Source organism: Nelumbo lutea, chromosome 7 (assembly GCF_056320005.1).
Source record: "Nelumbo lutea isolate HS-2025 chromosome 7, American lotus-T2T, whole genome shotgun sequence".
Taxonomy (NCBI): domain Eukaryota; kingdom Viridiplantae; phylum Streptophyta; class Magnoliopsida; order Proteales; family Nelumbonaceae; genus Nelumbo; species Nelumbo lutea.
In genome coordinates this window covers 56178332-56205874 of record NC_142690.1, presented here as the reverse complement: position 1 = coordinate 56205874, position 27543 = coordinate 56178332, and the positions used below count along the sequence as shown (strand labels likewise).

Below are 27543 nucleotides of genomic sequence, written 5' to 3'. Positions count from 1 at the left end.
GGATCCCCAACTAGAAGTTTCAAACCAAATAGGGAAATCAGACATGGGGACTCTCTATCCCCTTAATATTTTTGTCTTATGCTAAAATGCCCTTTCTAGGATGATTTGCGAACAAATTGACAAGGTAAAGATATATTGGGCTTTAAAGCTGCTAAGGGTGGACCCACCATCCCTCTTTTACAATTTGCGGATGATTGCTTAATTTTTGCTAAAGCTAACATTGATAATGTGCTAAGAATCAAAGATATTATAGAAAAATATGCTGGAGCTTTAGGTCAGAATCCAAATCTTAGCAAGTCCACTTTATTTTTCTCTAAAAATATTCATACAGGGCTGCAAAAAGTTCTTTCGAGAATTCTTAAGATTCCTACTGAAAAGAAAGAAGGAAATCATCTCGGAGCCCCACTAATTAAGGGAAGAGTCTCAAAAAAGACTTTTAAGAAGGTGGAAGGGAATGTCATAAACAAGCTTGTTGGTTGGAAAAATAATTCACTCTCTCTAGTAGGAAGAGCCACACTTCTAGAAACATCGGTTTCAATGATGCTCCAATTCATAATGAGAGTTTTCAAACTCCCTAAATCTATAGTAGAGAACCTAGAAAAAATGCAAAGAAAATTCCTTTGGAAAAAATGAGAAAAAATCACTCAACCTAGTGAAATGGGATAAAATATGCAAACACAAAAACAAGGGAGGATGGGGCTTAAGGAAACTACATTCGAATAATATGGAAAATCTTGCCAAATTGGGGTGAAAAATTCTGAATCAACCAGAAAATCTATGGGTGAAGCTAATAAAAAATAAATATTTAAAAAATTAAAATTTCTGGCAAATTACCACCTAAACGAATTGTTTAGGTGGAAGGTTGGTAATGTAAAATCAATTAGATTTTGGAAAGATATTTGGATAGAGAATTCCCCCTTGGCGGAATTGGCCCACTCGCCAAATCAAAATCCAAAACTTAGGTTAGTGATTTTATTGAGGAAAATAAAACATGGAATAAAGAAAATTAAAACTATCCTAATTACAACCATAGATAGAAGTGACAAGATAGCATGGAAACCAGACCTAAAAAAGTATCTTTTCGATTAAATCAGCCTATAAACTAATGAAAGAGGATGTGGGTGGCTCAAGCACAGAAGGAAGAACAAAGAATATATGGAAAATATCATGCCCCGCAAAAATTATTCTTTTCATTCATATAGTCCTTGCAGGTTGCAGCGGTTGCCGGAATTTGCAGCGGTAATCACCGGCGACTAAAGTAAAATCAACCAGCAACGATTTTTGTGAGCCCAACACTGTTTTCATCATACCATCTAATTATTTTCATGTTTTGCTTCTGGAATCTGGTTTATGTTTTTTTTTCTATGATTTATGTTTTTGCTTTTGAATTCCTATTGATATTTTTGTGAGCCCAACATGTTTTCTATTTTGAATTTGTATGCATTCATCTAAAATTTTTGGGATTCCATACTATTTTACAAAGATTCTCTATTCCAGTACTCTTTTCTCAATTAATTTTTTTTGCTTAATTAGTTACAGGGAGTCACATATTCACATTTGCTTAATTAATCTTGCTTCATTATTTTTTTTTACCATTCCTTGCTTATTTGCTATGTCAAAGAATGATGATAATAATGATGTTTATGAATGATATAATCCCTATTTTATTTTCAGTTAATTAATCAAATGATGCTTATTTGCTTAAATTAATTGCTTCTTGCTTCTTGATTTTTATATTATTATTAACTTTTGCTTCTTGATTCATGCATGGATTTATTGAAGTAAGATTATATTGCTTATTTGCTATGCCAAAGAATGATGATGATGATGAAGTCAAAGAAATGAAGAATGATAAAATCTCTTTTTTATTTTCAATAAATTAATCAAATGATGCTTATTTGCTTAAATTAATTGCTTATTGATTATTAATTTTTTTGTATTTTCTGCATATCCTAATTTATGTTTTTTTTCATTTTTTTCCTGTATTTTTTGAATTTTTTGTGTGTTTTTTTTTCTGTATTTTCTATGTGTTTTGTACTTTATTATTTTTTGTATTTAGATAGTTTTATTTTTATGTATTTTATTTAATTTTATTCTATTTTTTATTATTTATAAATATTTTTTTTATTTTTAATTAGTTTATGACATCATGGATTAAACTGTTTGACCTAGACAGTTGAACCGCCGAACTGGAAAACGGACCCCCGTCCGATTCTGTTTCCAGGTCAGTTTTAAAAACCTTGATAAGAATTAAGGCTATAGCAAACGGTATAGTGCAGCACAACATCTTCCCGAGTACAGTAATTACTAGACCTCGTAAACATTTGAATTTGGTTTATATGGCTACTTATTCGGACAAACTTTGGTAGAAAGAAAAGGGTAAAATACAAAACCTTCCCCTATAGTTTCTTCACTTTAACAAAAACCTTTCCTAAACTTTTATGAAATTTGACAAAATCCTCCCTTCCGTAATTGACCCAGACGGAAAACATTTAATCAATCCATTTTTTTTTTCAAAATACCATTTTACTCTTTTATAAAATGGGTACTAATAACTAATCAGAGAAGAACGGATTAAGCCGACCAATAACAATTGCCGGTGAAGAACCATTACTATGGAACACCTACATTGCAACATGGCAATCCTCCAAATGCAAGAATAGGGCCTTACAAAAGCAGAACTGTGTTGTTTGCAAAATGCAAAGAAAACGAATAGAACAGATAGAAAGGACTGGAACGAAATAGAAGAAGAGGCCATTTTCTTTGGAGGAGTTATTTCTTTACAAGAGGGTTTGGAGTTGCTCGTCGAGATTTTTTTCAATGCCTTTTGGACCTCTTGGTCTAACTCGAACTGGGATTCCTTTCCATGGCACGCAGAGATGAATTTCTCCTCTTGTTCTTGAAATTCTAACCCCCATGATGGAATAGCGAAACAGTGGATATCACCTTCAGCTTAAAAAGAACAGAGGGAGAGATTAACGGTGGTTTCTGAATTGTGAGAGCTTGTAGAAGCATTAGACCACACAATCCAATTTCCAGAACCAAAATGACCAATTTTTAGGCCTCGAACAATAAATCCTCTACACATAAAATCTCCATTATCATATGTTCATATGAGCAGAATCTCCATTGTCTCTCAAGGTTGATGGGACTAAAGCACAACTCTTCGATGAATTGTTGTCGTCTCAATTTCTCAGTGACCTAGTTCTAGACATAGTGAATTAGTGATAAATACAAAGATTTTATTCTTACTGAGAACCATGATAAATTTAATAGCGGGATCCCAACCCAAAGTCTTGCTTTTGAGATTTTATTTAACCACCGAATCCATTTCCCCTGCTCCATGGATCTTTTGTAAAATATTTTGTTATGCGACTCTATCATCCAATTCTTGAAAAGGAAGCAACCGTTTTTGTTGCAGAAAGATACATATGGCTTCAAGAATTATTGCCAAGGATATCATCACTCTTCGGGGTTCTACAGTTATCGTCAGTGAGTCTTCTTCCCTTTTAACTGTAATTTGAAATCTCACCCTCAAAGGTATTTAGCACTGAGTTAACATTTGACCGAGGAATGCCCAGGAAGTTAACGTCCGGCAACTGTTCTTCACCGGCAATTGTTATTGATTAGCTTAATCCATTCTTCATCAGTTAGTTATTTCAGTACCCATTTTCAAAAGGGTAAAATGGGTATTTGGAAAAAAATATGGATCAGTTGAACGTTTTCTGTCTGGGTCAGCAACAAAAGGGAGGTTTCTATTGAATTTTTTAGAAGTTCGGGGGAGGTTATTGTTAAAGTGAAACTACAAGGGAGGATTTTATGAATATCAGAAATTATAAGGGAGATTTTTGTATTTTACCCGAAAGAAAAATGAATAGAAAAACAGAAAATTTCTCACAAGCAACCATATTAAATGGCAATCAACCAGGAGGCCATTTCATTTGTCTTCCTCCAAGTACATGCAAGTGCAGATGATAAACAGATTGACCTGAAATGAATAGAAGAGACACCACTGCAGTTATAAAATGGAGTATATAGTAAAATAAAACCTGCACTAATGCATAAATTAACAGGAAGATGGGAGGTTGTTATGAGACTAAGAGGTACATTAACATAAAACCTGCTAGTGTATGTATTAAACCAACATATAACTCATAGAGTGCTTGGATACTTACAAGCACCGGGTCCATTGTTGATGACAACACGAAATCCGTCCAGTATACCTTCTTTCTCTGCCACAACTTTGGCAGCGTGCAGGAGATGACCCAAAATCTCAGTATGCTTTAGTTCGGCCTAACAAGGTAGAAGATGCCAAAAAAAATCATAAGATAAAAGCATACATCTGCTAATCTTGAAGGAAAGAGACTAAGGAAAAACTGAAATAGGTAATTGAATTGTCACGATGGGGGCTACCCATTTTTCAAGGAAATAACTGCAACATCAAAAGAACATAGTTCATTCCTATCTTGATAGGTATGAATTTGGTATAGATCATATTTAACTATGCTGAATTGCTGATTAATATTTTCTGCAAGAGTATATACCAATTCTTTGAAGTTTTATTACAGGATGGGGGTGGGGAGAGATCTGAAAATGATTGGACCATTGAAGCTTCTGCACCTTAAAGCAAACAATAGTGCCAAAGCAAGGCAAAAGTGATGTATCTTTCTCAACTCTCTGTCCTCATCCATTGCTTGATTGCATGAATACTACCCATAATAATTGTTTTCTCTAAGAGCAACAATTTCTTTGCAGGTTGGTCGATGATGCTTTTTAGTAACAAGGGAATAAACCTCAGACTCCCCTCCCATGTTTTTTCACCTTATAATTTTTACTTTACCTTTGATGATGCAAGAACAAAGAAGGGCTTCTATTTGATCATTATTATGTCTTTGCTTTCGCAGGTGAAATTACCCAAAACCTTATTGTTGTTTCTATTTCAACAATTACCTATGAAGGTGAACGGATGATGAATCACCAAGGATTTATGACAACGTCAACATTGATCAGATTAGTTTCCAAAGCTGATGCATCCTACCATAATGAGTTTGAGGCTCATTGACAGCATCAATAATAGCGATTTCAGCAACGGCATGCAAGTCACTGTTGGACTCATCAGAGTGAACAAATAACATAACAAATTCTACTAAAGACCAGATGGGTTAGAACTAAGGAAATGCAATATATCAAGCATCGAAAAGGATCACCATTCCATGGTGTCTTGAAAATATGGAAACTGCCACTGTCTTTCTATGCCACAGTAGTTGTCTTTACCTTTTTTCCAATTTTCGATAAACTTTGTGCTTTTGCATCCCAATAGTTGTAAGTATTTTAATGTTTAGAAGTTGAGTCCTCATAAAAACTCAGGAATACTTGTAGGTGAATGGAGAATTCAGTAACAAATAAATAAAAGAATAAATAGGAGTGAAGAAAGGTAACTAAAGCAGAGAGGTCTCAGCAGATTAAAATAAAGAAAGATGCTAAGCTTCCAATTCGCTTTATTGTATGCTTTACGAATTCACTTGTGTTTAGTTTATTTGATTATCTGCCTGCCACTTCATACACCTCTGGTAGTCCTTCAGGATGCATAAGACCCAGGAAGTAAAGAATTTCCAATACGGTGAAATATATGTTTGAGAGCTTTGAGGCAAACAGTTTATCTGATTTTGGCCCAAAGAATCTTAATGTACATATATTTACACACCAAAAAAGATACACATTTATAGCTATGGAAACCTACATACTGACCATGAGTCATATTACATGTGCTGCACGCATTAATAATTTCCTTAAGGCTGTGTTTGTTTCCAGTGCAAATATTTATTGATGCAAAAGTACATCAGTGGAGTTCAACACTGATTGTTTTAAATGAGTTAACCATTGTAAAGTGAAGAGGCATGGTGGTGTGCGAAAAAATTTACATCGATTTTATCGATGTTGTCTTTACATCGATTATTGATGTAAAACTTACATTCAAAACAAACACAATAAATACAGACCGGAAGTGGAGTTTTACATCGGTCCGTATTTACACTGAAAACAAATGCAGCCTAAAGTAACTTATGAAAAAATTGTCGAAAACCTTAGATGTTATTATAAGTCAGGCATAAACACAGCCAAGCAATCAGTATCAAATAATACATATCCATGATGTTGTAACTTGTAAGTTCATCAGTTTGAAGGGTATATTAAAAAGAAAGAAAAAAAAAAGAACACCACCACATTTTTAGGAGATGCTATTCCAATCTGAGTTCCAGTGCACTTCATACATATGTGTTTGTGACTTGTGAGTTATTGGGGAAAAAAAATACTTGCTTATCTTAATTGGTGGTAAAACAAAACACCATATGAAGTCTTTTATCCTAGATATAAAATTTGTCATAGTTTAACAAACTATATTTGCTATGTGTAAGCTAAAATCCACATAATAACAAAAGAATCATAGGACTCGGTACAAAGCATGTCAGATGGTTTCACAGTATTGAAAACATTTAAGCATAAATATTATATCTAACTATAAAGTCATTCATTGCAAAGTCAACTGAATATTTATCTTTACCGAAACATTAGTTCTATCCTTTTAGTGTTACTACATAAACAAACCAAACCAAAAAAAGTTAATACCTTGCTAAGCAGTGTCAATCCATTCCTAAATTTTGGGATGACTAAAACATGAACAGGAGCCTGAGGGTTAATATCCCTAAATGCCAATACTTTCTCATCCTCATACACTATACTGGAGGGAATTTCCTTGGCTATGATCTTGTCAAATCTGAAAAGAAAAATTGAAGCTTTCACTCATAAGTCATATCTGGAGAAAACAGTTCCAAATTTAAGATGCAGAATATGAAAAGGGAACTTAATTAATACACATTATCTTTTTTTTTTTTTTTAAATCAACTAACATTATTTGCAAAGTAAGAAGTATACATGGTTGGGCCCCCACTGTCAGCACTTGCTGCAGCTGCTTTGGCAGAAGCCTCTTCATCATTTGTGGCACTGGCATGGCATAGGGATCTGAGATTGAAAACTTATCAAGTAATAAGCTATTCACAAAAAACCTTTAATTATAGTAGAAATCCAGCCATTCTCATGGCCTCATGGGAAACAGACGTTTCTGATTCAGATGCACAATTGATTAAATATAAATAAACAAGAAATTACAGCTATATAGGCATTCAAGTTATAAAACATTGCTCAACAAAGGAAAAGGAAATAATACATATAAACCTTGGATCTGCTAATTCAAATTATAGTTTGATAATCCAAACATGAATCTCAAATAGACTAATGTAAAGGCTGGATTTGAACATTGCCAACATTGAGAAACTGTACATGCAAGAACAAAAAAAATCCTAGTCTGATGGATCATATCCCCTACCAGAAGTCATTCTCATCCCCATTTAGCGAAATTATCTACAAGCATTTGCTAACATCAGAATTCAACAGAGAGGAATTCAGATGAGATGCCAGAGTTCTGACTTCTCTGGGATGATTAATAAGAACACTGTAAGCATTGCGCAATTGACAGAAGGCTATAACTAAGGTGTTAAGACCGGATCAATATTATGGAATCGGACCTATTGAGCATTTTTTTCTGCCTATTGAGCAATTTTGTGTACCATATATTGAACTTTACATGCTTCTACAAATGTTTAAATGCCCCTAATAATGGAGAATGATGATGTTAAAATGCAATATTTCACAAATTATGCCCCAATTTATGCATTGCATGCAAAAATATAAGATAAAAAATATGGCAAAGGTGTATACTTATATATGCACTTCAGACAAACTCCAGCACAAGGTTGATTGCAGAGCCAAATTATACAAGGGGACTGAACACGTGGTCATTCTAGAGGGTCCCCTATCTTAAGGATGACTTAAATCAGCACAACATGACTCCTACATGTGGCATAAATAAGTGATGCCTCTAGAAAGCTTCCTAATAGTCTCAATTAGGCAATATTTTTCCATTACATCATATATAGACATCTAAATATATCTAAAGTCAAGGTTTTAAACCTTGGTTCAGTGTAAACATCAGCCTTTATAAAAAGTAAAACTATTTTATAGAAGTTTATGCAGACGCACAAAAAATCATAGGATTAAGAAAATGATAGAAAACATTACGAAAATGTTGGACATCAAACATCAAACTAAAAAAAAAAAAAAAGAATAAGGATCATATAGGCTGAATACTCATAATACAGACAAAACAACAACATAATATAGGAAATATAGGATATAGGAAGTGACAGACATCATTGACCCTCTAAATTTCTAAATATCCAAGCTCTACAGAAAGAAATGTTTTATATCCATGATCATGAAGTTATAAATCCTCTATCACAAAGAAGTGCAACAATCAAGCATGCCATTTTCAATTGCTTATGCTTATTAATATTTATGCTTGTTTTCCTAGCCACAAAAACCTGTTGGTTGCTTTCTTAATTTTTGGAAAGAATCTGTCTCTTGTTTTTGTTGTTTTTAAGTGGAAGGAATTGTCTTGCCATCAGAAAGAAAACATTTGGTGGAAGTAATAAAGTTGAAGTGGAAGTTTAGAACTATATCTAAAATTTACTAAATTTCTGGTCCTTAACTTTCAAGCTGTACTGTGAAGTTTTTGTCTATTTATCTATTTATCTATTAATTTAATTGTTTATTTATTTTTTGAGGAATTACTGCAAACTTGAATTAAACACGAATGTACAGATTAAATTTTGAACCCTCCATGGATAATCGGTTGTTGAAATCAAATTTCTCGTACTGTACAGATGCCATGCACTGCATGATAACAATGATCAAGTTTCAAGCCATTCCAGATGTCATTTCATGAACAACCAATTCTCTGTTTTTCCAAACATGTCTCAGAGACAATGGAGAGGCTCACGGAGATAGAAATTGGTTTCCGGATTTAGAAACCTTCAAAGTTTTGATTCCTGAATTAATTTTGAAAATGCCTCAAGCTTTGTAACAATTTCTGAGTCTGGAGTCTCAAGACTCTGGCGATTTGAAGATCGATTTCCGAAATGGCAAAAGCCGAAATCGCGAACTCGCTCGCATGGCTGATGATGAGGCTAAATAAGAAAAAAAAATGGAAAGAGAAAAAGTGCAAAATTTAATGACCAGGATACCCTTAAATTCAGAATAGGATCATAAAGCATTCTCAGCCATCGATGCAAATTAGCAGGAAGCCCTTTGTGCAAGAACGAAAACGAATACCTTCGAAGGTTAAGAGGAAGAACAGTGGGAGCTCGGCGGAAGAGATTCTTGTAGAATAAAAATGAGGGTTGCGCAGTGGGAAGAGCTCGTAACGTTGCTGAATTCCTGTTTGAGGAACAAACAATTTTCATTTGTTCTTGTTGGTAATCAGAAATCAAACGAATAATCAGAGTCCTACTTAGAAGAACCCCCTGAAGAGAAAGACGAGATAGAAATGCAAAAACTGCAAATTTTAGGAACAGAGAAACAGAAGAGCCACATTACCGCAGAAGATTGAGGGGATTTGTAGTAGCCAGGGATCTCGAAGCGAAGATTGGCACTGAAGCCATCGTGACAGGAAAGTGGAAACCCTAAGTTCCTGACACCGCAACCTCCTCCACTAGAACAACTGACGAGTAACAACCAGAGGACGCCTTAGTGAAGAAGGAGGAATCAATCAAACAAAGTGACTAAGCAACCATTAATCGACAGTTTCCAAGTTGATACCATCACTCCCCGAGTTGACTCACTCTGCATGGGAGCCGAATCGTGGTGGTGAGTGGTTACTCCCTTAGCACATGATATTAGTCATCAACACTGTAATCGGGTCGGATTAGCACATCCGAATCTGTTCCAATTAGTCCTTGTCCGCTTAACTATTTTTAAAATAAAAATAAAATAAAATTTTAGGAAATTGTATGAAACTCACCATCACACCATAAGTTCTCAACATTTTTCTTAAACTCATCACAACTTTTTAAAATCTCTAAAACTCATCATCAATATTTTTCTTAAACTCACCACAGCTTTTTGAAATCTCTAAAACTCACCATCAATATTTTTCTTAAACTCACCACAACTTTTCAAAATCTCTAAAACTCACCATGTCAGTAAGTTTTTATTTTTCAAAACTCACATTCCGTTAGTGCGCCGTTAATGTTTCTTAATAGAAGTGTCTACATAAATAACAATTTTCACGACAAAATAACCCTTGAATGGTGGGTCAGAGGAAAAATGGTCTTTTTCAGTTTTCAATTTTCTTCTTTTTTTTTTTTGCATTTTTAATGTTTTGTTATAATTTCTAATGCTTTTTATAATTTATGTTTTATTACATTTTTCTATTTTCTACAATCTATAAATTTTCCTATATTTTTTGTTATTTAGTTACAATTTTTGTGTTTTCTATAAATTTTGGTGTTTTTTCTACAATTTTTATTTTCTGATTTTGTTTTTCAATTTCTATAGTTTCTATAATTTGAAAATATTTTTTATTTTGTTTGTAATTTCTATAATGTTTTATATTTTTTATAATTTTTATGTTTTTATGTATTTTATATTTGAAAATATTTTTTAAACTTTTTCCTTTTTTCATGTCTAAATATTAAAATGGTAATGTATTAACACTCGTTAATTTATTTTGTATATATTTTATATTGTTTTATGATGGTTAAAATGGTAATATACTAATGTTCATTAGTTTGTTTAGCGTCAAGTTAGTGACATGGTGAGTTTTAGACAATTTCCCTAAATTTTTCAAAAAGTTAGGATGGGTTTGGAAGTGCTTATTTTTAAAAGTGCTTATTCAAATCTATATCTATCTATCTATCTATCTATAAGTGTGAATGCAATGTGAAACTTTTTTTGAACTAAAATTACCCTCTACTTTTTTTTTTTGTTTGAGAAATGGTATAAAAGCCATTTTATTATAGTTTTAATGGCTACTAAAATGCCCATAATTGTGTATTTAGTCCATATCTAATTGTAAGGGTTGAAAATATAACTTCAATTATTTTCCACGTCATTTAATCCCCTCTCATTTAGTCTTATACTCAAATTATTAATTTCCATTTTTTCTTATTAAATTAGATTTGTGTCATTATTTTTAATAATATAAACCCATATATATTAAAACTGACTAAAAAACAAAACCATTTTTAATCCAAGGGGTAATTAAGCAATTTAACGATCCGAATCAAATTGATTAACCAACGAAGTCATAGTTAGGTAATAAAATTTTTAAAATAGAAATAAATATAGAAACTTACAAAAAATGTAGAAAAAATTAAACACATTTATGATTTTTATTAATCAAATTAAAAAACAATTGTAATAAATAAAAAATATTTTTATTGGTAATTAAAATGAAATGCATAATTTATAATTAACCAAAAATGAAATTAATTTATTGTTTGACAAAGATCAATAGTTCAAATTTTGGTTAAACATGTTAGCCTTTAGTGCTATAAATAAATAATAAAAGTTAATAAAATATAAAAATACAAAATTGAAAAAAAAAGTTAATAAAATATAAGGCACATGTATAATATTAATTAACCATCATATTAAACAAAAAGCAAGTGTGACATATCGGAATTATTTTTACACAGAAATACAAAAAAAATATAAAAAAAATTGAACACATCTATAATTCTATATTTACACTACTATTAAAAATATAATTAACATTGTGGAACTTTCTTTTGACTAAAATCAATGTTTTAAAAACTGACCCAAAAAACGGAACTGCTTTGGCTTCTGATTTCCGGGTCAGCAGTTCAATCGTCACTACAACACCGCTTTCCCCTCTTCTTACATCTCTCTAAATCTCTTTCAAATCCCAGATCTATATCTATCTATCTATCTATCTATAAGTGTGAATGCAATGTGAAACTTTTTTTGAACTAAAATTACCCTCTACTTTTTTTTTTTGTTTGAGAAATGGTATAAAAGCCATTTTATTATAGTTTTAATGGCTACTAAAATGCCCATAATTGTGTATTTAGTCCATATCTAATTGTAAGGGTTGAAAATATAACTTCAATTATTTTCCACGTCATTTAATCCCCTCTCATTTAGTCTTATACTCAAATTATTAATTTCCATTTTTTCTTATTAAATTAGATTTGTGTCATTATTTTTAATAATATAAACCCATATATATTAAAACTGACTAAAAAACAAAACCATTTTTAATCCAAGGGGTAATTAAGCAATTTAACGATCCGAATCAAATTGATTAACCAACGAAGTCATAGTTAGGTAATAAAATTTTTAAAATAGAAATAAATATAGAAACTTACAAAAAATGTAGAAAAAATTAAACACATTTATGATTTTTATTAATCAAATTAAAAAACAATTGTAATAAATAAAAAATATTTTTATTGGTAATTAAAATGAAATGCATAATTTATAATTAACCAAAAATGAAATTAATTTATTGTTTGACAAAGATCAATAGTTCAAATTTTGGTTAAACATGTTAGCCTTTAGTGCTATAAATAAATAATAAAAGTTAATAAAATATAAAAATACAAAATTGAAAAAAAAAGTTAATAAAATATAAGGCACATGTATAATATTAATTAACCATCATATTAAACAAAAAGCAAGTGTGACATATCGGAATTATTTTTACACAGAAATACAAAAAAAATATAAAAAAAATTGAACACATCTATAATTCTATATTTACACTACTATTAAAAATATAATTAACATTGTGGAACTTTCTTTTGACTAAAATCAATGTTTTAAAAACTGACCCAAAAAACGGAACTGCTTTGGCTTCTGATTTCCGGGTCAGCAGTTCAATCGTCACTACAACACCGCTTTCCCCTCTTCTTACATCTCTCTAAATCTCTTTCAAATCCCAGATCTATATCTATCTATCTATCTATCTATAAGTGTGAATGCAATGTGAAACTTTTTTTGAACTAAAATTACCCTCTACTTTTTTTTTTTGTTTGAGAAATGGTATAAAAGCCATTTTATTATAGTTTTAATGGCTACTAAAATGCCCATAATTGTGTATTTAGTCCATATCTAATTGTAAGGGTTGAAAATATAACTTCAATTATTTTCCACGTCATTTAATCCCCTCTCATTTAGTCTTATACTCAAATTATTAATTTCCATTTTTTCTTATTAAATTAGATTTGTGTCATTATTTTTAATAATATAAACCCATATATATTAAAACTGACTAAAAAACAAAACCATTTTTAATCCAAGGGGTAATTAAGCAATTTAACGATCCGAATCAAATTGATTAACCAACGAAGTCATAGTTAGGTAATAAAATTTTTAAAATAGAAATAAATATAGAAACTTACAAAAAATGTAGAAAAAATTAAACACATTTATGATTTTTATTAATCAAATTAAAAAACAATTGTAATAAATAAAAAATATTTTTATTGGTAATTAAAATGAAATGCATAATTTATAATTAACCAAAAATGAAATTAATTTATTGTTTGACAAAGATCAATAGTTCAAATTTTGGTTAAACATGTTAGCCTTTAGTGCTATAAATAAATAATAAAAGTTAATAAAATATAAAAATACAAAATTGAAAAAAAAAGTTAATAAAATATAAGGCACATGTATAATATTAATTAACCATCATATTAAACAAAAAGCAAGTGTGACATATCGGAATTATTTTTACACAGAAATACAAAAAAAATATAAAAAAAATTGAACACATCTATAATTCTATATTTACACTACTATTAAAAATATAATTAACATTGTGGAACTTTCTTTTGACTAAAATCAATGTTTTAAAAACTGACCCAAAAAACGGAACTGCTTTGGCTTCTGATTTCCGGGTCAGCAGTTCAATCGTCACTACAACACCGCTTTCCCCTCTTCTTACATCTCTCTAAATCTCTTTCAAATCCCAGATCTATATCTATCTATCTATCTATCTATAAGTGTGAATGCAATGTGAAACTTTTTTTGAACTAAAATTACCCTCTACTTTTTTTTTTGTTTGAGAAATGGTATAAAAGCCATTTTATTATAGCTTTAATGGCTACTAAAATGCCCATAATTGTGTATTTAGTCCATATCTAATTGTAAGGGTTGAAAATATAACTTCAATTATTTTCCACGTCATTTAATCCCCTCTCATTTAGTCTTATACTCAAATTATTAATTTCCATTTTTTCTTATTAAATTAGATTTGTGTCATTATTTTTAATAATATAAACCCATATATATTAAAACTGACTAAAAAACAAAACCATTTTTAATCCAAGGGGTAATTAAGCAATTTAACGATCCGAATCAAATTGATTAACCAACGAAGTCATAGTTAGGTAATAAAATTTTTAAAATAGAAATAAATATAGAAACTTACAAAAAATGTAGAAAAAATTAAACACATTTATGATTTTTATTAATCAAATTAAAAAACAATTGTAATAAATAAAAAATATTTTTATTGGTAATTAAAATGAAATGCATAATTTATAATTAACCAAAAATGAAATTAATTTATTGTTTGACAAAGATCAATAGTTCAAATTTTGGTTAAACATGTTAGCCTTTAGTGCTATAAATAAATAATAAAAGTTAATAAAATATAAAAATACAAAATTGAAAAAAAAAGTTAATAAAATATAAGGCACATGTATAATATTAATTAACCATCATATTAAACAAAAAGCAAGTGTGACATATCGGAATTATTTTTACACAGAAATACAAAAAAAATATAAAAAAAATTGAACACATCTATAATTCTATATTTACACTACTATTAAAAATATAATTAACATTGTGGAACTTTCTTTTGACTAAAATCAATGTTTTAAAAACTGACCCAAAAAACGGAACTGCTTTGGCTTCTGATTTCCGGGTCAGCAGTTCAATCGTCACTACAACACCGCTTTCCCCTCTTCTTACATCTCTCTAAATCTCTTTCAAATCCCAGATCATTTGATTCATTGGTGTATATCAGATTTTAATATAATATTGGTGTTTGATCCCTCATCAAGTTTTCAATTTCTTCATTGAAATTGCAATTTTTCGTTACAATTTAAAAAGAATCACAGAAATGAGAAAACTCAAAATCAAAATGGAATAACTAAAAACCTTAACTAATTTCTATTTTGAGATATGAAAGTTTCTTTTATGATTTTTTTTTTATTTTTTAATTTCTATTTTTAAAATTAAAAAAATGGAATTAGTTTGAAAGCAACCCGAGAACCGTTAATCGGATTGAACATTTTAATGATTAAACTATCAAGATTAGAAGTTTCTAACCATTTCAACGTTTACAAAGATCCCCCTATACTATGGGGTCTCCTATACTTTGTTTTGCGACAAAGATCCCCTTATACTATGACCATGAGACAAAGACCCTTTTTGTTAGCCTTCCATCCAAAAAGATGAAAGTCCGTTGTTGTAATATTTTTTTAATCCCCATACTACCCTTGTAATAAATATTCTAACAATTTTAACCCTCTTCGTGTTTTATACTTTCTCACCATATTTCTCCCTTACAATCAAGAGAAAACCACCCAGAGTAGGGTGTGTGTGAGAGAGAGACAGAGAGAGAGAGGCAGTTGACCCTCACCTGTAGAAAAGTGTGGAAGGAGGGTACTGATAATATATCCCGAAAGAGAATCCGGCCTCATCGAGCGAATCGAAAATGGTCTTCTGTGGGAACCCATTGATCAGCTTCTTGGTGTCATTGTTGACTACACCATGCGATGTTGCAGAGTGAATAAACAACCTATTGGGTTGTGTTAGAGTCGGAAGCGACGCGAACCACCGGTCGCACACAGCAAACTCCATCACCAACTCCTTGAAAACCGGCACCACTTCTGGTCTGAACCCATTCATCACTACCTCCGACAGTCCCTTCTGTACGCTCTCTGCCTGCTGAGCAAACCCATTCATCATCGCAACCTTATCATCACCAGAAGATGACTGCCCCCATGGGACGCTGAACACTTGCTCGTATATTGCATCAAATGAGTGACCAGGGTTGGGGTCAATGAACTCCGACCGATCACCGAAGTAAATACGCATTGAGTTGGGATCGGTTGTGGACAACAAGTTGTATTCTTGTCCTGTAACGCCATCTATTTCAGGATTGAGGGACTTCATCCATCCCAACATGTGATTGAAAGAGCGGTTCTCTTGCACTAAAACCACCACCGTTTTGATGGGACATGGCTTGCCATTGCTGCTCTCCGATGGCATGGATTGTGACGGTAGTAACAATCCTCCCAAACGGTTCCGTTACAGAAAACACCCACTGAAACAGATAGGAACAGAACAGATCGCTACAAACTGCAAAAGTAAATAAAGATTGAGATGGAAGGTGAGTCCTTTAAACTAATGATAAACGTTCGGTAAGCCTATGTCAGTAAACATAACTTTTAATATTTCTCCTTCGTGACCAACCCCTCCGAGCTGTTCGGCTTCACACGGGGGTGCTTACCCATGTCTAGATGGGATGAATTGAACAATTTCTTCAAAAAGGTTGGGTAAGACGACTTACCTTACTGTTTTATTATTCTTCCAGATTTCCAAAAGCAATTTCTTCTAGGTTAAATAGGTTTTAAGAGAAAAGTGGCAAGAAAAAGAAAATAGAAAAAGTTTAATGGGGTATTTTGGTAATTTAGCGCTTTCCATCATCTTGGGGTCTTTGTCTCACAGTCATAGTATAGGGGGGTCTTTCTCGCAAAACAAAGTATAAGGGGGTCTTTGTCACAGACCCCATAATACAAGGGGGGTCTTTGTAATTTACCCTTTCTTTTGTATAATAGCGGTTTAGGGCCAAAACAGAACCGCTGACCTGATCAGCTCTTGGGCCAAAACGGTTCGATTGTCCTGTTTGGTCTAATTTCTAAAACATTTACTAAAATACTCATTTTGAATTTAGTCTGTATTTAATTGTAAGATTTAAATTGTAAATTGAATTGCTAATTTTCACCTCGTTCAATTCCTTCTATTTAAATCTTATATTTTTTTAATAAATGAATAAAAGAAAAAGATCTATTATATATAAAAGTGCGGAAAATTACCCTCTATTTCTTTGTTTGATAAATGGTATGAATGTTACTTTATTAAAGCTTTAATGACAACTTTTGACAACACCTAAAATGCCTACATTTGTCTATTTATTATATTTCTAATTGTAAGGGTTGAAAATGTAACTTCAATTATTACTCTATACCTCATTTAATCTCTTTTCATGAAGTCTTATATTTAAAGGTACTAACTCTTATTTTCTCTTATTAAATCCTATATTTAAGTTATTTTTCACCAATAAATAGTGTTAATTAGATTTATGTCAATATTTTAACAATATAAACCCATATATTTTAAAAACTGGCTAAAAAACAAAAACATTCTTTATCCAAGTGATGACTAAGAAATTCAATAATTTAAATAAAATTGATAAACCTATGAAGTCATATTTAGATAATAAGTTTTTTAAAATAGAAATAAATATAAAAAATTACAAAATTGTAGAAAATTAGACACATTGATACTTTTGTTAATCAAATTAAAAAAAATAAGTGTAACAAAAGAATTATTTTTATTGATAACGAAAATGAAATACATTCTTTAGAACTAACCAAAAATGAAATTATTTTACTATTTGGCAAAGATCAACCGTTCAACTTTTGGGTCAAATGTATTAAAATTTAATGTTATAAATAAATAATAAAAAAGAAAAAAAATACATAAATGTTGCAAAAAAACATTCAAGCACATGTATAATATTAATTAATTATCATATTAAACAAAAATTAAGTGTGACATATCGGAATTATTTTTACACATAAATATAAAAAAATATAGAAAAAAATGAGCACATCTATAATTATATATTTACACTACTATTAAAAATATAAATAAGATTATGGAACTTTGTTTTGACTAAAATAATTATTTTGAATTTAGTCTCTATTTAATTGTAAGGTTTAAATTGTAAATTGAACTACTTCATTTTATCTCATTCAATTCCCTCTATTTAAATCTTTTGCATGCTAATCGAACAAAATCCTCACCACAATATAGAATAAGAAAGAAATATAAGAGAAAATGGAAAAATGGCCCACAAATTAAGAAAAGGGTAATTTAGGGATTTAAAATTTTGATCAAGAACATGATGGACACATGATAACCTTTTTCAAAGTAGAAAGGAGCGAAGTGTTGGAATCTAAAGATTTGGGGCGGTCTTTTTACAAACAGTATTTTACCATATCATATTCTGGTATTTACAAACAGTATTTATCTAAATATTTCCACATTCAAATCCAATCAATGAATTAAAAGCATTTAAAGAAGGGTAAATGCTAAAACCTCCCCTCATGTTTGGTAATTGCAATTACCTCCTAGATCTTGTTGACATAGGTGCAAATGAATATTCTTTGTTAGAATCTTCTAAAATGAAATATAAAAATGTCCAAAATACCCATACAATTATTATTGAGACCGGTTTCGACATAAAAAATACAAACTTTATAGATAATAAAAAAAATAGAGGATTTAAAATTATATCTTTACATTTGAGGGATTGATATGAAGAGCAAATTTGAAAAATAAATTAATTTCAGAAAAGAGATTGAAAAGGTTTAGGCTAACCACTAATGGTTCATATGAATAGAAAATTAAAAAATAAACATTTTGGTCAAAAATAACAGCACGATTTTTTGTGGCTCTTTATGGGCCAAAATGAGCTTCAGAGCACTTTTTACAGCGATGGCAAAGAAGAAAGAGATGAAAAGAAAACCTAGAAAGTTTCGTTCAACAAGCTTTTTGTCGGTGCAGATTTCTAGGACTTCCGTTCTTTGGGTCCTTTTGTGCATGTGTTCGTAGAGACTTCACATATTCTTTATTTTTTAGAAAACTAAGGCCCTGTTTGATTTGCAGGAATAGGGGTCTGGAATTGAAATCGGAATGGGCTATTCTGAATTCCACTTCCAACTGTTCAGTTGGGCAGAATTGGAATCCCATTCTCATTCCTGTTAGAATGGCATTCCCCCATTTGTGGGAATGATCATTCTCTGCCCCTCTTTTGATGCTATTGATGTATTTTTATGATTTATTAAAATATTTATACTATTTTCAAGGTATCTATGTGTAATTGCGTATTTTAGTTTTTTTTTTCAATATGCATGTATATCCAGGATACATCTCTTAAAATTACCTTTCTAATACACTTAACGTTTCCAATACTTTGAACCTTGGTCAGTACACCGGAGAGCTGACAAGCTGAGAAGATGATGAAGCTGGCCTAATTGAAATCACAATACTAAACCAACGTAGATATCTTTTTCTTCGACACCGTAGCTTTGACTGCACAAATGATCTCTGCAATTAGCAGCGATGTTATTGTTGTTCTAGATCCGATCTCTGAGAAGGTATGAACATTGATCTATGCTCTTTTTTACTAGTGTTAAACGTTTACTTCAAATGGGCAATGTGTAGAGACAACAAAAGTTGATTTTTTATTAGGAATTGGTTGAGCTGTTAGAGTTCATGCATAATTATTGGAGATGGGATGATTTGATTAATTCGAATTAGTAGGAGGGCCATCAATCCGATCCATTGAGATGGGAATTTGATTTAGAAAGTGCATGGAGGGGAGCTCAAAGTGATGCCAATATTAATTTGAGTTGCTTGAACCCATACTTCAACAATTGAACGATTTGAATTTTGGGTAAAACTAAATTGTTTGCAGGTCAAATGGTTCGATGATTCGGGTCAATGGTTTGTTAACTAAATCAATGGTTTTTGGACAAATAATCATGGTTTTTGAACCGCTGTTAATCCGGATGGTTGGATCATTCATCCCAGCGATCGTCTAAGCAACTGGTTCTGTTTTACCCCAAACCCGGTCCTTGGCCAAAAACTATTGAATCAGTCAACAATCCGTTGACTTGTGTGGTTGAATTGTTGACCTGTTGACTCGTTCAACAGTTTTGACTTTTTTTATTTTTAATTATTTTTTTATTTTATTTTTTGTCAAAATAGGCCATCTGTTCGAACTAGATGATCAAACCGTCAACTTGAAAACCAGTGGCCAGAATGATTCCGTTCCCGGATTATTTTTTAAAACTATGCAAATAATGGTTTGGGATAAAATAGAACCGCTCATGTAATTGATTCCCGATTTTTCTGATCCAACCGTCTGGTCTTGTCCGGTTTTGAAAACATTGGATGCAATAGTGTCAAAAGCAAAGGAAACGTTTCAGTAACAGTGAGGAAATTAGTGTGTTGTATGTTGGGACGACAAAAAACAAAAAAGAAGCCTTTCAAGTTAAAGTACATACAGGTATTCCAAGTAAAGAGAAATTGGGACAAAAACAAGAAAGAAACCCAAATCAAACAAGAATTTCAGACTTTGGAATTGCCTGAAGGTTTGAGTGAGGAATCAATAATGTGGGTCAACAATAGAGTGTTGCTCCAACTCTAATTCTATGAATATAAAAGTCTTGTCTCTGCCTTTCTTTTACTCATAAGTCATATCTTTTACACCAACTTTTTTCTCCCTCTCTTGTAATACAAAGAACAACTCTTCTTTGAAACAGTGTATAACATCATTTGTTATTCCTTCAACATTCCGGGTCAAATCTTTAGCAGCTTCAATCTAATCTAAAGCAAGTTGAGTGGGTATAGATCATTGAATCCTCATAATCTAAAGCAAGAGTTTCTTTGCGAATTTCTCTCAAGTCTAGGGAAACATTCTGAAATGTTTGTTCAGAGATTTTCTCCTAAATCTAGAGAAATGAAAATTAGCATATATGGACCAAACAATAAAATCCCATATGAGAAAAGCCAATTGAAAATGCGTGATCTGGCGGCTCTCACATGTCAGATGATTCGGATGCCGAATCAAATGCTTGCCTTGCCAGTGGCCGAGTTGAGTTGAGCCAAGCTATGCTGTTCTGCAAGAGAAAGAGTTAGAGTGCCCGGGTTGTTTGTACCCGGGATGGATACTCCAATACTTAAGTCAGTGAGGAGTCCTTGAAGATTTAGAAAGTGCGAGAGCTTAATCGTGCATACCTCTTTAGATGGAAATGAGCCCTTTATATAGGCGTGAATGGTCAGAGACTTATTGCAGCGAGTCTCATGTTCTCGAATAGTTGTTTCCGTTTAGTCAGGAGAGTAATGACACCAGTTACGTAATTTGCGCGGGGGTTGAGGTCCGTCCGATTAACTCTGATGCGTGTGGTGCAGGTAGGCCGGCCTAACGGTCGACTCATCAATGCTCCGAAGATCTCGGACTGGCAACGGATCTATGTGACAAGTCAGCAAGCATGCCTTGTAGGCTTCCGGTGGTACTTCTCATAGCTCGGCCAGTTCGGAAGTAGGTCGCCCCTAGTTCGGAGTCCTATTAGCTTGGCCAAGCCGAGGTATTTTAGGTCGGCCTATGCGAGGTGCTACGAGCCAACTTGTCAAGATGATTTGCTTACTCAGCATCGAGGTGTTGCTTGGGTGCCACGTGTAGTGATGTCATCGGAGGACCAAATTACCCCTCACCAAAAAGGAAAAAAAAACATATATATCATATTGTACAAAATTATAAAATTAAGGAAGAGAAAATTACAAAATTGGAAATATATATATTGTTGTTGTTGTTTCTAACCTTTAAAATAATAAATTTATTTAAAAATTTCAATGCACGCAAGTGATATGCTATCCACTAAATGATATCAAATACTTGTAAAGAATGTTAAAAGAAATTAAAGAAAATCTAAGGTTCAATTAAGCATTTGAACCTTCAATTAAGGTGGGGTTTCTCTTAGGTTTACTTTCACTCTTGAACATAGTTTTGCAACTACTGGTTCTCTAATAACCTAACCACTGCAGCAACATTTTCTTGAAAGATTACCACAAATGGTGCGATTTTACATAGCTTGAATGCACCTACTTGTCAAGAAAAAAAATCCCAACTAATGGTTTCCTCCAATGCTTCATCCTTGTCATCCATTTCAATTTTGAATAACCTATATGGCATGTTTCAACTCAACAGTGATTAGAATAGATCATTTAAGCAATCAAATTAGGAATTAGTTGTTTAACAGTGTTCTTTTAGTGAATCAAAACCTTTAATTTGCAAACCCTCTTGGCCTAAGTATATCAAGTTAAACTCAAACTTGAGTCTTCCAAGAACACGATTAGTGTTTTAAAACACTCCGAAAAATTATAATTGACAAAATTATGGATATAACAATAGTAGAATTGATCGAGTAATTAGATATCAAAATATATAAATGAATGTGTGTGAAATTTAATATAAAAGATAAATGAAACTTACATGCATACATATATGCGGGCATTTAGCTTTTGTATTTTTCTTGTTTCAGTTAATTGCATCAAAACAAATGCATGCCCTCTAGTGTAACTAGGGGTGTCAAATGGACTGGATTTGGTCCAATCTGATCCAGTCCTATGTGAATCCATTACAAATGGATCAGGCCTAATCCAATCTAAATAATATTATGGACCATTTTGGATGGTCTAATTTAATATCTAGACCGTTCAATCTGTTCAAATTTGGTTTAATTTAGATTGATTTCAATCCAAACCCGGTCTATTGATACCTATTTCTTATCTTATATCAATGAACCGCATATTGGTTTAATCCAACCCAATCCAATATAAATTTATTACGGACAGATCAGGTCCAATCCAATCTAATAAATATTTTGGACCAGATTGGTCCAATCCAATATGCCTTGTTGGTCTATCCAATCCATCTAAATTGATTTTGGACTGGATGGGGTCCATTCCAATTGTGTCAATGGATTAGATATATATGTACTCATGTCACACATCTAATGGTGGGTTATAAAGAACCACAATGGGTCCAACTCTAAGGAAGGCAATTTTTCCCTCCCCAACAAGTACTCAGGCTCCCCAATCTGATAGGTTCGGGTATGGAGAGTACTTTGGCAGGGCCGGGGTCGGGATGGGGCTATCATTGAATCCCCAATCGGGTTCGGGGATGGGGATGGATCGAATGCAATCCCCGCCCCACTTCAGCCCCAATTACTATATATATATTATTTATATAATATTTATATTATAATATTATTATATTATATATTATTCATTTATTTGATTAACTTATGAAATTATAACAATTTCAATTAATAATTAATTAAACATTATACGAATTACAAAAACTCAAAATGAGTAAAAATAAAAAATTAAAAGAGTAAAAGACAAAAACTAAAAAACTATCGAGTCTCTTGACTCTCTTCTACCACCACTCGATAGAGGATAGAGAAAGAAGAAAGAACAGACTATGGAGGTGGCGGCTGAAAATCAAAACCCTAATTCTTCAATCTTCCTTCTTTGTTTATCATTGCTGACCACCATCGCCCATCGGACGTTGGTACTCAAAACCCTAGTTCTTCCTTCTTCATCTATCAACACCGCAACTTGCAACATCTCTCTCTCTCTCTCTCTTTCTCTCTCTCTCAACTCAGCAACCCACAACTCACAACGGTCCTCCCTTGTGAAATTGGGGTATAGGTACTGTTTGAAATGGAAGCCAACAAACAACCATTTCAGGTTCAGCCGGTGGATTTCGTGTAATTGGGAATTTGGGTCTCCGACAAGGAATTTATCCCCGTTGAGGTCAGGGATGGAGGAGAGTTTATTTCTCCAATGAGGATCAGGAACGGGGATGGGGGATGACTTGGGGGTTGGGGTCGGGGATGGAGAATGTAATCCCCACCCTGTTACCATTACTACCCAACTCCAAGCTTTTCTTTTTCTGTTTTGCTCCAAGGTCCAACTCCAAGCATTGGTCAGCATACCTGTGAAGACGGTTTTCAAATCAGACCAGACCAGACGGTCATACTAGAAAAACTGGGAACCCCAGAACTGTTATTTTGCCAAAAACCATTGATTTGGTCAATAAACCGTTGACCCGAGCGGTCGAATCGTTTGAACCATCAAATAGTTTTGTCCATTTTTTATTTGTTTAGTTTTTTATTAGAACAGGCTGTATATTCGGTTCAAATGGTCGGACCATTCAACCCAGGAACTGGACCCCTGACCCATTCATTGTCCAATTCGGTTTTATAAAACTTGCCTGTGAATAATAAACCCGAATTTCATTAATTCGTAAAAATATGATCCAAATTGTGCACAATTGATAAAGTTTTGACAAAAATATGTTAGTCTCCAAAAGCAATGTGTAACGTATTTACTTATAACTAGCTTCAATCCTGCAAGAATAGATGAAGCTTTAAGCCTCTATGACCGAGGAAGCCTTTGACAGAATTCCAGGGTCGAATTCAACTCAGATCTACAAATTGAGTTCGGTAGGTTCATCAAGACGGAACTCCAGGCTCTAAATTTGCTTTTAGATTAGGAATACGGGTCGGGTGATGATTGAAGGTTAGATCCAGTAACAAGTTGAAGAAGCAATAAAATAAGTTTCAGTCCAAAATTCATGTTAGCTGAATCAGAAATGAAGCTATGAATTCACATTCAAGGAATGGTTAGTCGAATTAAAACTTAGGATCCGTTTGATTTGTAGGAATAGTGGTCTGGAGTCGGAATGGGAATGGGATTTCAACTGTTTGATTGGGATTAGGGGTCTAGAGTCAGACTAAGAATGGGATTCCAACTGTTTAATTGGGAGATTGGGAGTTAAATCCTATGGGAATAGACCATTCCAATTTCAAAAGATTTCAATTCCAATTCTGACCATAAACCAAACGAACCCTTGAAATTTAGTATTCGGCAGGGGCCGCGCGAACACTTTTCCCCACTACCACAAATTATGACGTACATCCTCCCACTCAGGGAGATGTTAGGCGGGCACCCGTCCTTGGTGCAATGGAAGTCGCCAACCTAGGTCATGGGCCTTCTTGATCACCCATTCACCTCTAGGAAGGTAAATATGTTTCTCTCATCTCCATTGTCTCTACTTATACCTCCCTCTTTCACTTCTTCTTTTCTATTTTACCGATGTGGGACTAAAAGTAAGTGAAACCTTAGACCTACTACTGTTATTATCCTACCATATGCTTTTCACATGAGACTTTATTGATTGGCTGTCACCCGAAGGCATAGAACCATTTGTGGGACTTCACCATCACCATGCATCAGCATCCTATTTTTATAAAGGCATATAGAATATAGGGGTGTTCTTTTTTTGGATTTTGAGAGGGGGGAAATTGGTAACGGGATTTTGATTCCTATTGACCAAGAAACCCATGTTTATTTTTCATATTTATGTAGGGACCAAAGAATGTTTATTTTCTAGGGTATCACTTACCCGAAAAATAAGCGATACCCATCTCCTAGGTGGATAAATTAACTTTCTCATCTAGGGAAAAGTTGCTAATACTTGAATGGAACAAAAATGTCCCTTTCAACTATAGAATTTTTATGGCTAAAATGTCCATTGCTTTATTTACATGTGAAAATGCACTTACCCGGGTAAGTCTTTCTTGGAAAACACTTACCCAGGTAAGTGCATTTACGCGGGTAAGTGACCTACCCAAAAGAGAACGGGGCAATACTGCCTACAATAAAATCCAAAACTAAGCATCCTTTGGTGAATTAGTTTATTACATATATGTAAGCCGCCATCTTCACCATGAAAGCTGGTCGGTCAGAACCCACCAGTAAATTAAAGAGGGGAGCTTCCTCCACTGTGATATCATATGAGAGTGCAGAAGGAATCATCTTTCAGTATTAGCAAGAGGAAAGGCCTTCACTCCTCAAAGCATATTCAAGCCTTGCAACCTCTTCAAGAGTTTGAGAATCTATAGTTGCAGCATTAATGTAATAGCTATAAGCTGCTCTGTTATGGGGACAACTTCTTTAGGTGTTCAATCTTCATTGTCCTCGCAAGTATCTTTTTATCTTCTTCAGCTTCTTTTGATGCCAAAAGATGTTTCAGCTTCAATCCCCTCCTTATGCTTCACTACTTTTAAACGTTTTAGGCCAGATTCAGAGCTTCCAAAAAGAGACAGAGGATCTGTAGGAAAATGCATTCTGCTCACTGCACAGCTGTTTAAAGCCAAATAGAAGCCAGTAACATCTCATTATAGAGTTAGTAGTGAGTAGAGTTCTCTGCATGGAAATATGGGACTGTTTCATGTATAATGCAAATATATAGTCAAGAAATGCAATTTATGATTGGTAGTTTAGAAGAAGAAACCCACCTAGCCAACTATTAATATTGAATTGTCTGTTTGAGTTTTTTTGGGTTTATGCAAAAATGTCAATCTGAATAACTCTATAACCAAAGGCAATCTGAATTGCCATCCAAAATACAGAAATAGAGTACTGTTTCAATGTGTTCTTATGTTGCAGTTTCAATCGTTTCAGATTCATAGAACTAGAAACTTTTGTCCTCATATATACCATGCATAAACAATCTGTAAGGTTGCTCATCCAAGATGTAGAACTAACAAGCAACAAGTCAGGCACTTGGATGTTAAATTGATGAAATGTAGTCTAAGTTCTTCCTTCAATTAATTCTATTAAAAACCAGGAACTTACTGCTACTACCATTAGAAATAAGAAGTTCATTAATTTGCTTGATCAATGTATTCTGCCCTGTTTTTAATTTTTATGTACCAGATGAGTATAAATGATTTTGTGTGAGGTTGCATTTGGTGCTTGCTTGAATATGTTGAATGTACATTAAGTTAATTAAAATTCAGAAAAGAATTTCCAACACTAACCGGAAATTTTCTTAAAAATTAGTTTCATCCAAGGTTTAAAATTTCGATATGGGGCATATCGCATCTTTGAAAAATCGATATGGGATATGCATGGAAATCAGACGTTTCGTCTTTTTTTTCATGCATAGCTAACCCATATTGGGGGTGTATTGGGGCGTATTAGGGGTGTGTCAGGGCGTATCAATAGCGTATCGACGAAAAATATATGGCCAAAAACTAAAAAAAATTAAAGGGGGAAAGCAAACTTCTTTTCCCCGAAATAAGCCTTCTTTCACCCCCCAAATAACTCTAAAATTCCAAACTTCATTCCTAGAGTGCTAAATTTGCAAAAGTTTGCAAGAAACAAATGTGAATCGTTATTTTTTTTAAGATTTTTCAAATTTTGAAAAAAATTGGCAAAATAGGTTTTTTTTTTCAATTTTTATAATATCTTGTGATTTCTTTTTTTCTTGAATGGTTAAATTTATGTTTATCTACATTTCTTACATTCAAAATCACATTTTTTTGTGTTATCATAGATTTATGGAAATTTCATGAACATATTTGGGAAAAATATAAATTAACAAAAATTTTGAAAATGTAATTTGTTTCTCTTCCCATAAAGATTAAGTATGTTTTAGATCTATGGATTTATCTATCATATCCATAGAGCAATTGAAATATCTTCTTTATTTTTTTTTTGCTTTTTCATATTTTTAGAATTAAAAAATAAAATAATAATTAATTATATTTTATCATTTGATCACAACAATTGAATATATTATAATTCTGTTGATGATTTATCATATCCACAGACCAATTAAAATTTTTTCTTTAATAATTTTTTTGTTTTTATATTTTTGGAATAAATAAATAAATA

The 27543-nt window shown here is 32.6% G+C and overlaps 1 protein-coding gene, 1 long non-coding RNA gene, 1 other non-coding gene and 1 pseudogene across 5 annotated transcripts; 1 reads left to right on the top strand and 3 right to left on the bottom strand.

The window, feature by feature from the left end:
• Positions 1 to 1052: 1052 nt before the first annotated feature.
• Positions 1053 to 5492, top strand: LOC148846495 (uncharacterized). 2 transcript variants are annotated; one of them, XR_016102013.1, is made up of 4 exons: positions 1151 to 1283; positions 3422 to 3492; positions 4569 to 4660; positions 4756 to 4895. It is a non-coding gene; the product is annotated as an uncharacterized LOC148846495 (long non-coding RNA). The 2 variants fall into 2 exon arrangements; XR_016102014.1 differs by lacking the exon at positions 3422 to 3492 and having other exon boundaries at positions 1053 to 1283; positions 4756 to 5492.
• Positions 3731 to 9969, bottom strand: LOC148846494 (HISTIDINE TRIAD NUCLEOTIDE-BINDING 2). Of its 2 annotated transcripts, none has more exons than XM_088953783.1 (6): positions 9490 to 9969; positions 9226 to 9330; positions 6931 to 7017; positions 6625 to 6772; positions 4176 to 4293; positions 3731 to 3988 (listed from the first exon to the last, which is right to left on the bottom strand). In XM_088953783.1, the coding sequence occupies exons 1-6, from the start codon at positions 9552 to 9554 to the stop codon at positions 3921 to 3923; spliced, it is 591 nt and encodes a 196-aa protein (XP_088809909.1). In that variant the 5' UTR covers positions 9555 to 9969; the 3' UTR covers positions 3731 to 3920. The 2 variants fall into 2 exon arrangements, with proteins under 2 accessions (XP_088809909.1, XP_088809910.1); XM_088953784.1 differs by having other exon boundaries at positions 6931 to 6999; positions 9490 to 9814.
• Positions 9970 to 15570: 5601 nt separating this feature from the next.
• LOC148846493 (non-specific phospholipase C4 pseudogene) lies at positions 15571 to 16206 on the bottom strand (annotated as a pseudogene).
• Positions 16207 to 24726: 8520 nt separating this feature from the next.
• Positions 24727 to 24884, bottom strand: LOC148846492 (U1 spliceosomal RNA). Its single transcript, XR_016102681.1, has one exon. It is a non-coding gene; the product is annotated as a U1 spliceosomal RNA (small nuclear RNA).
• Positions 24885 to 27543: the final 2659 nt, after the last annotated feature.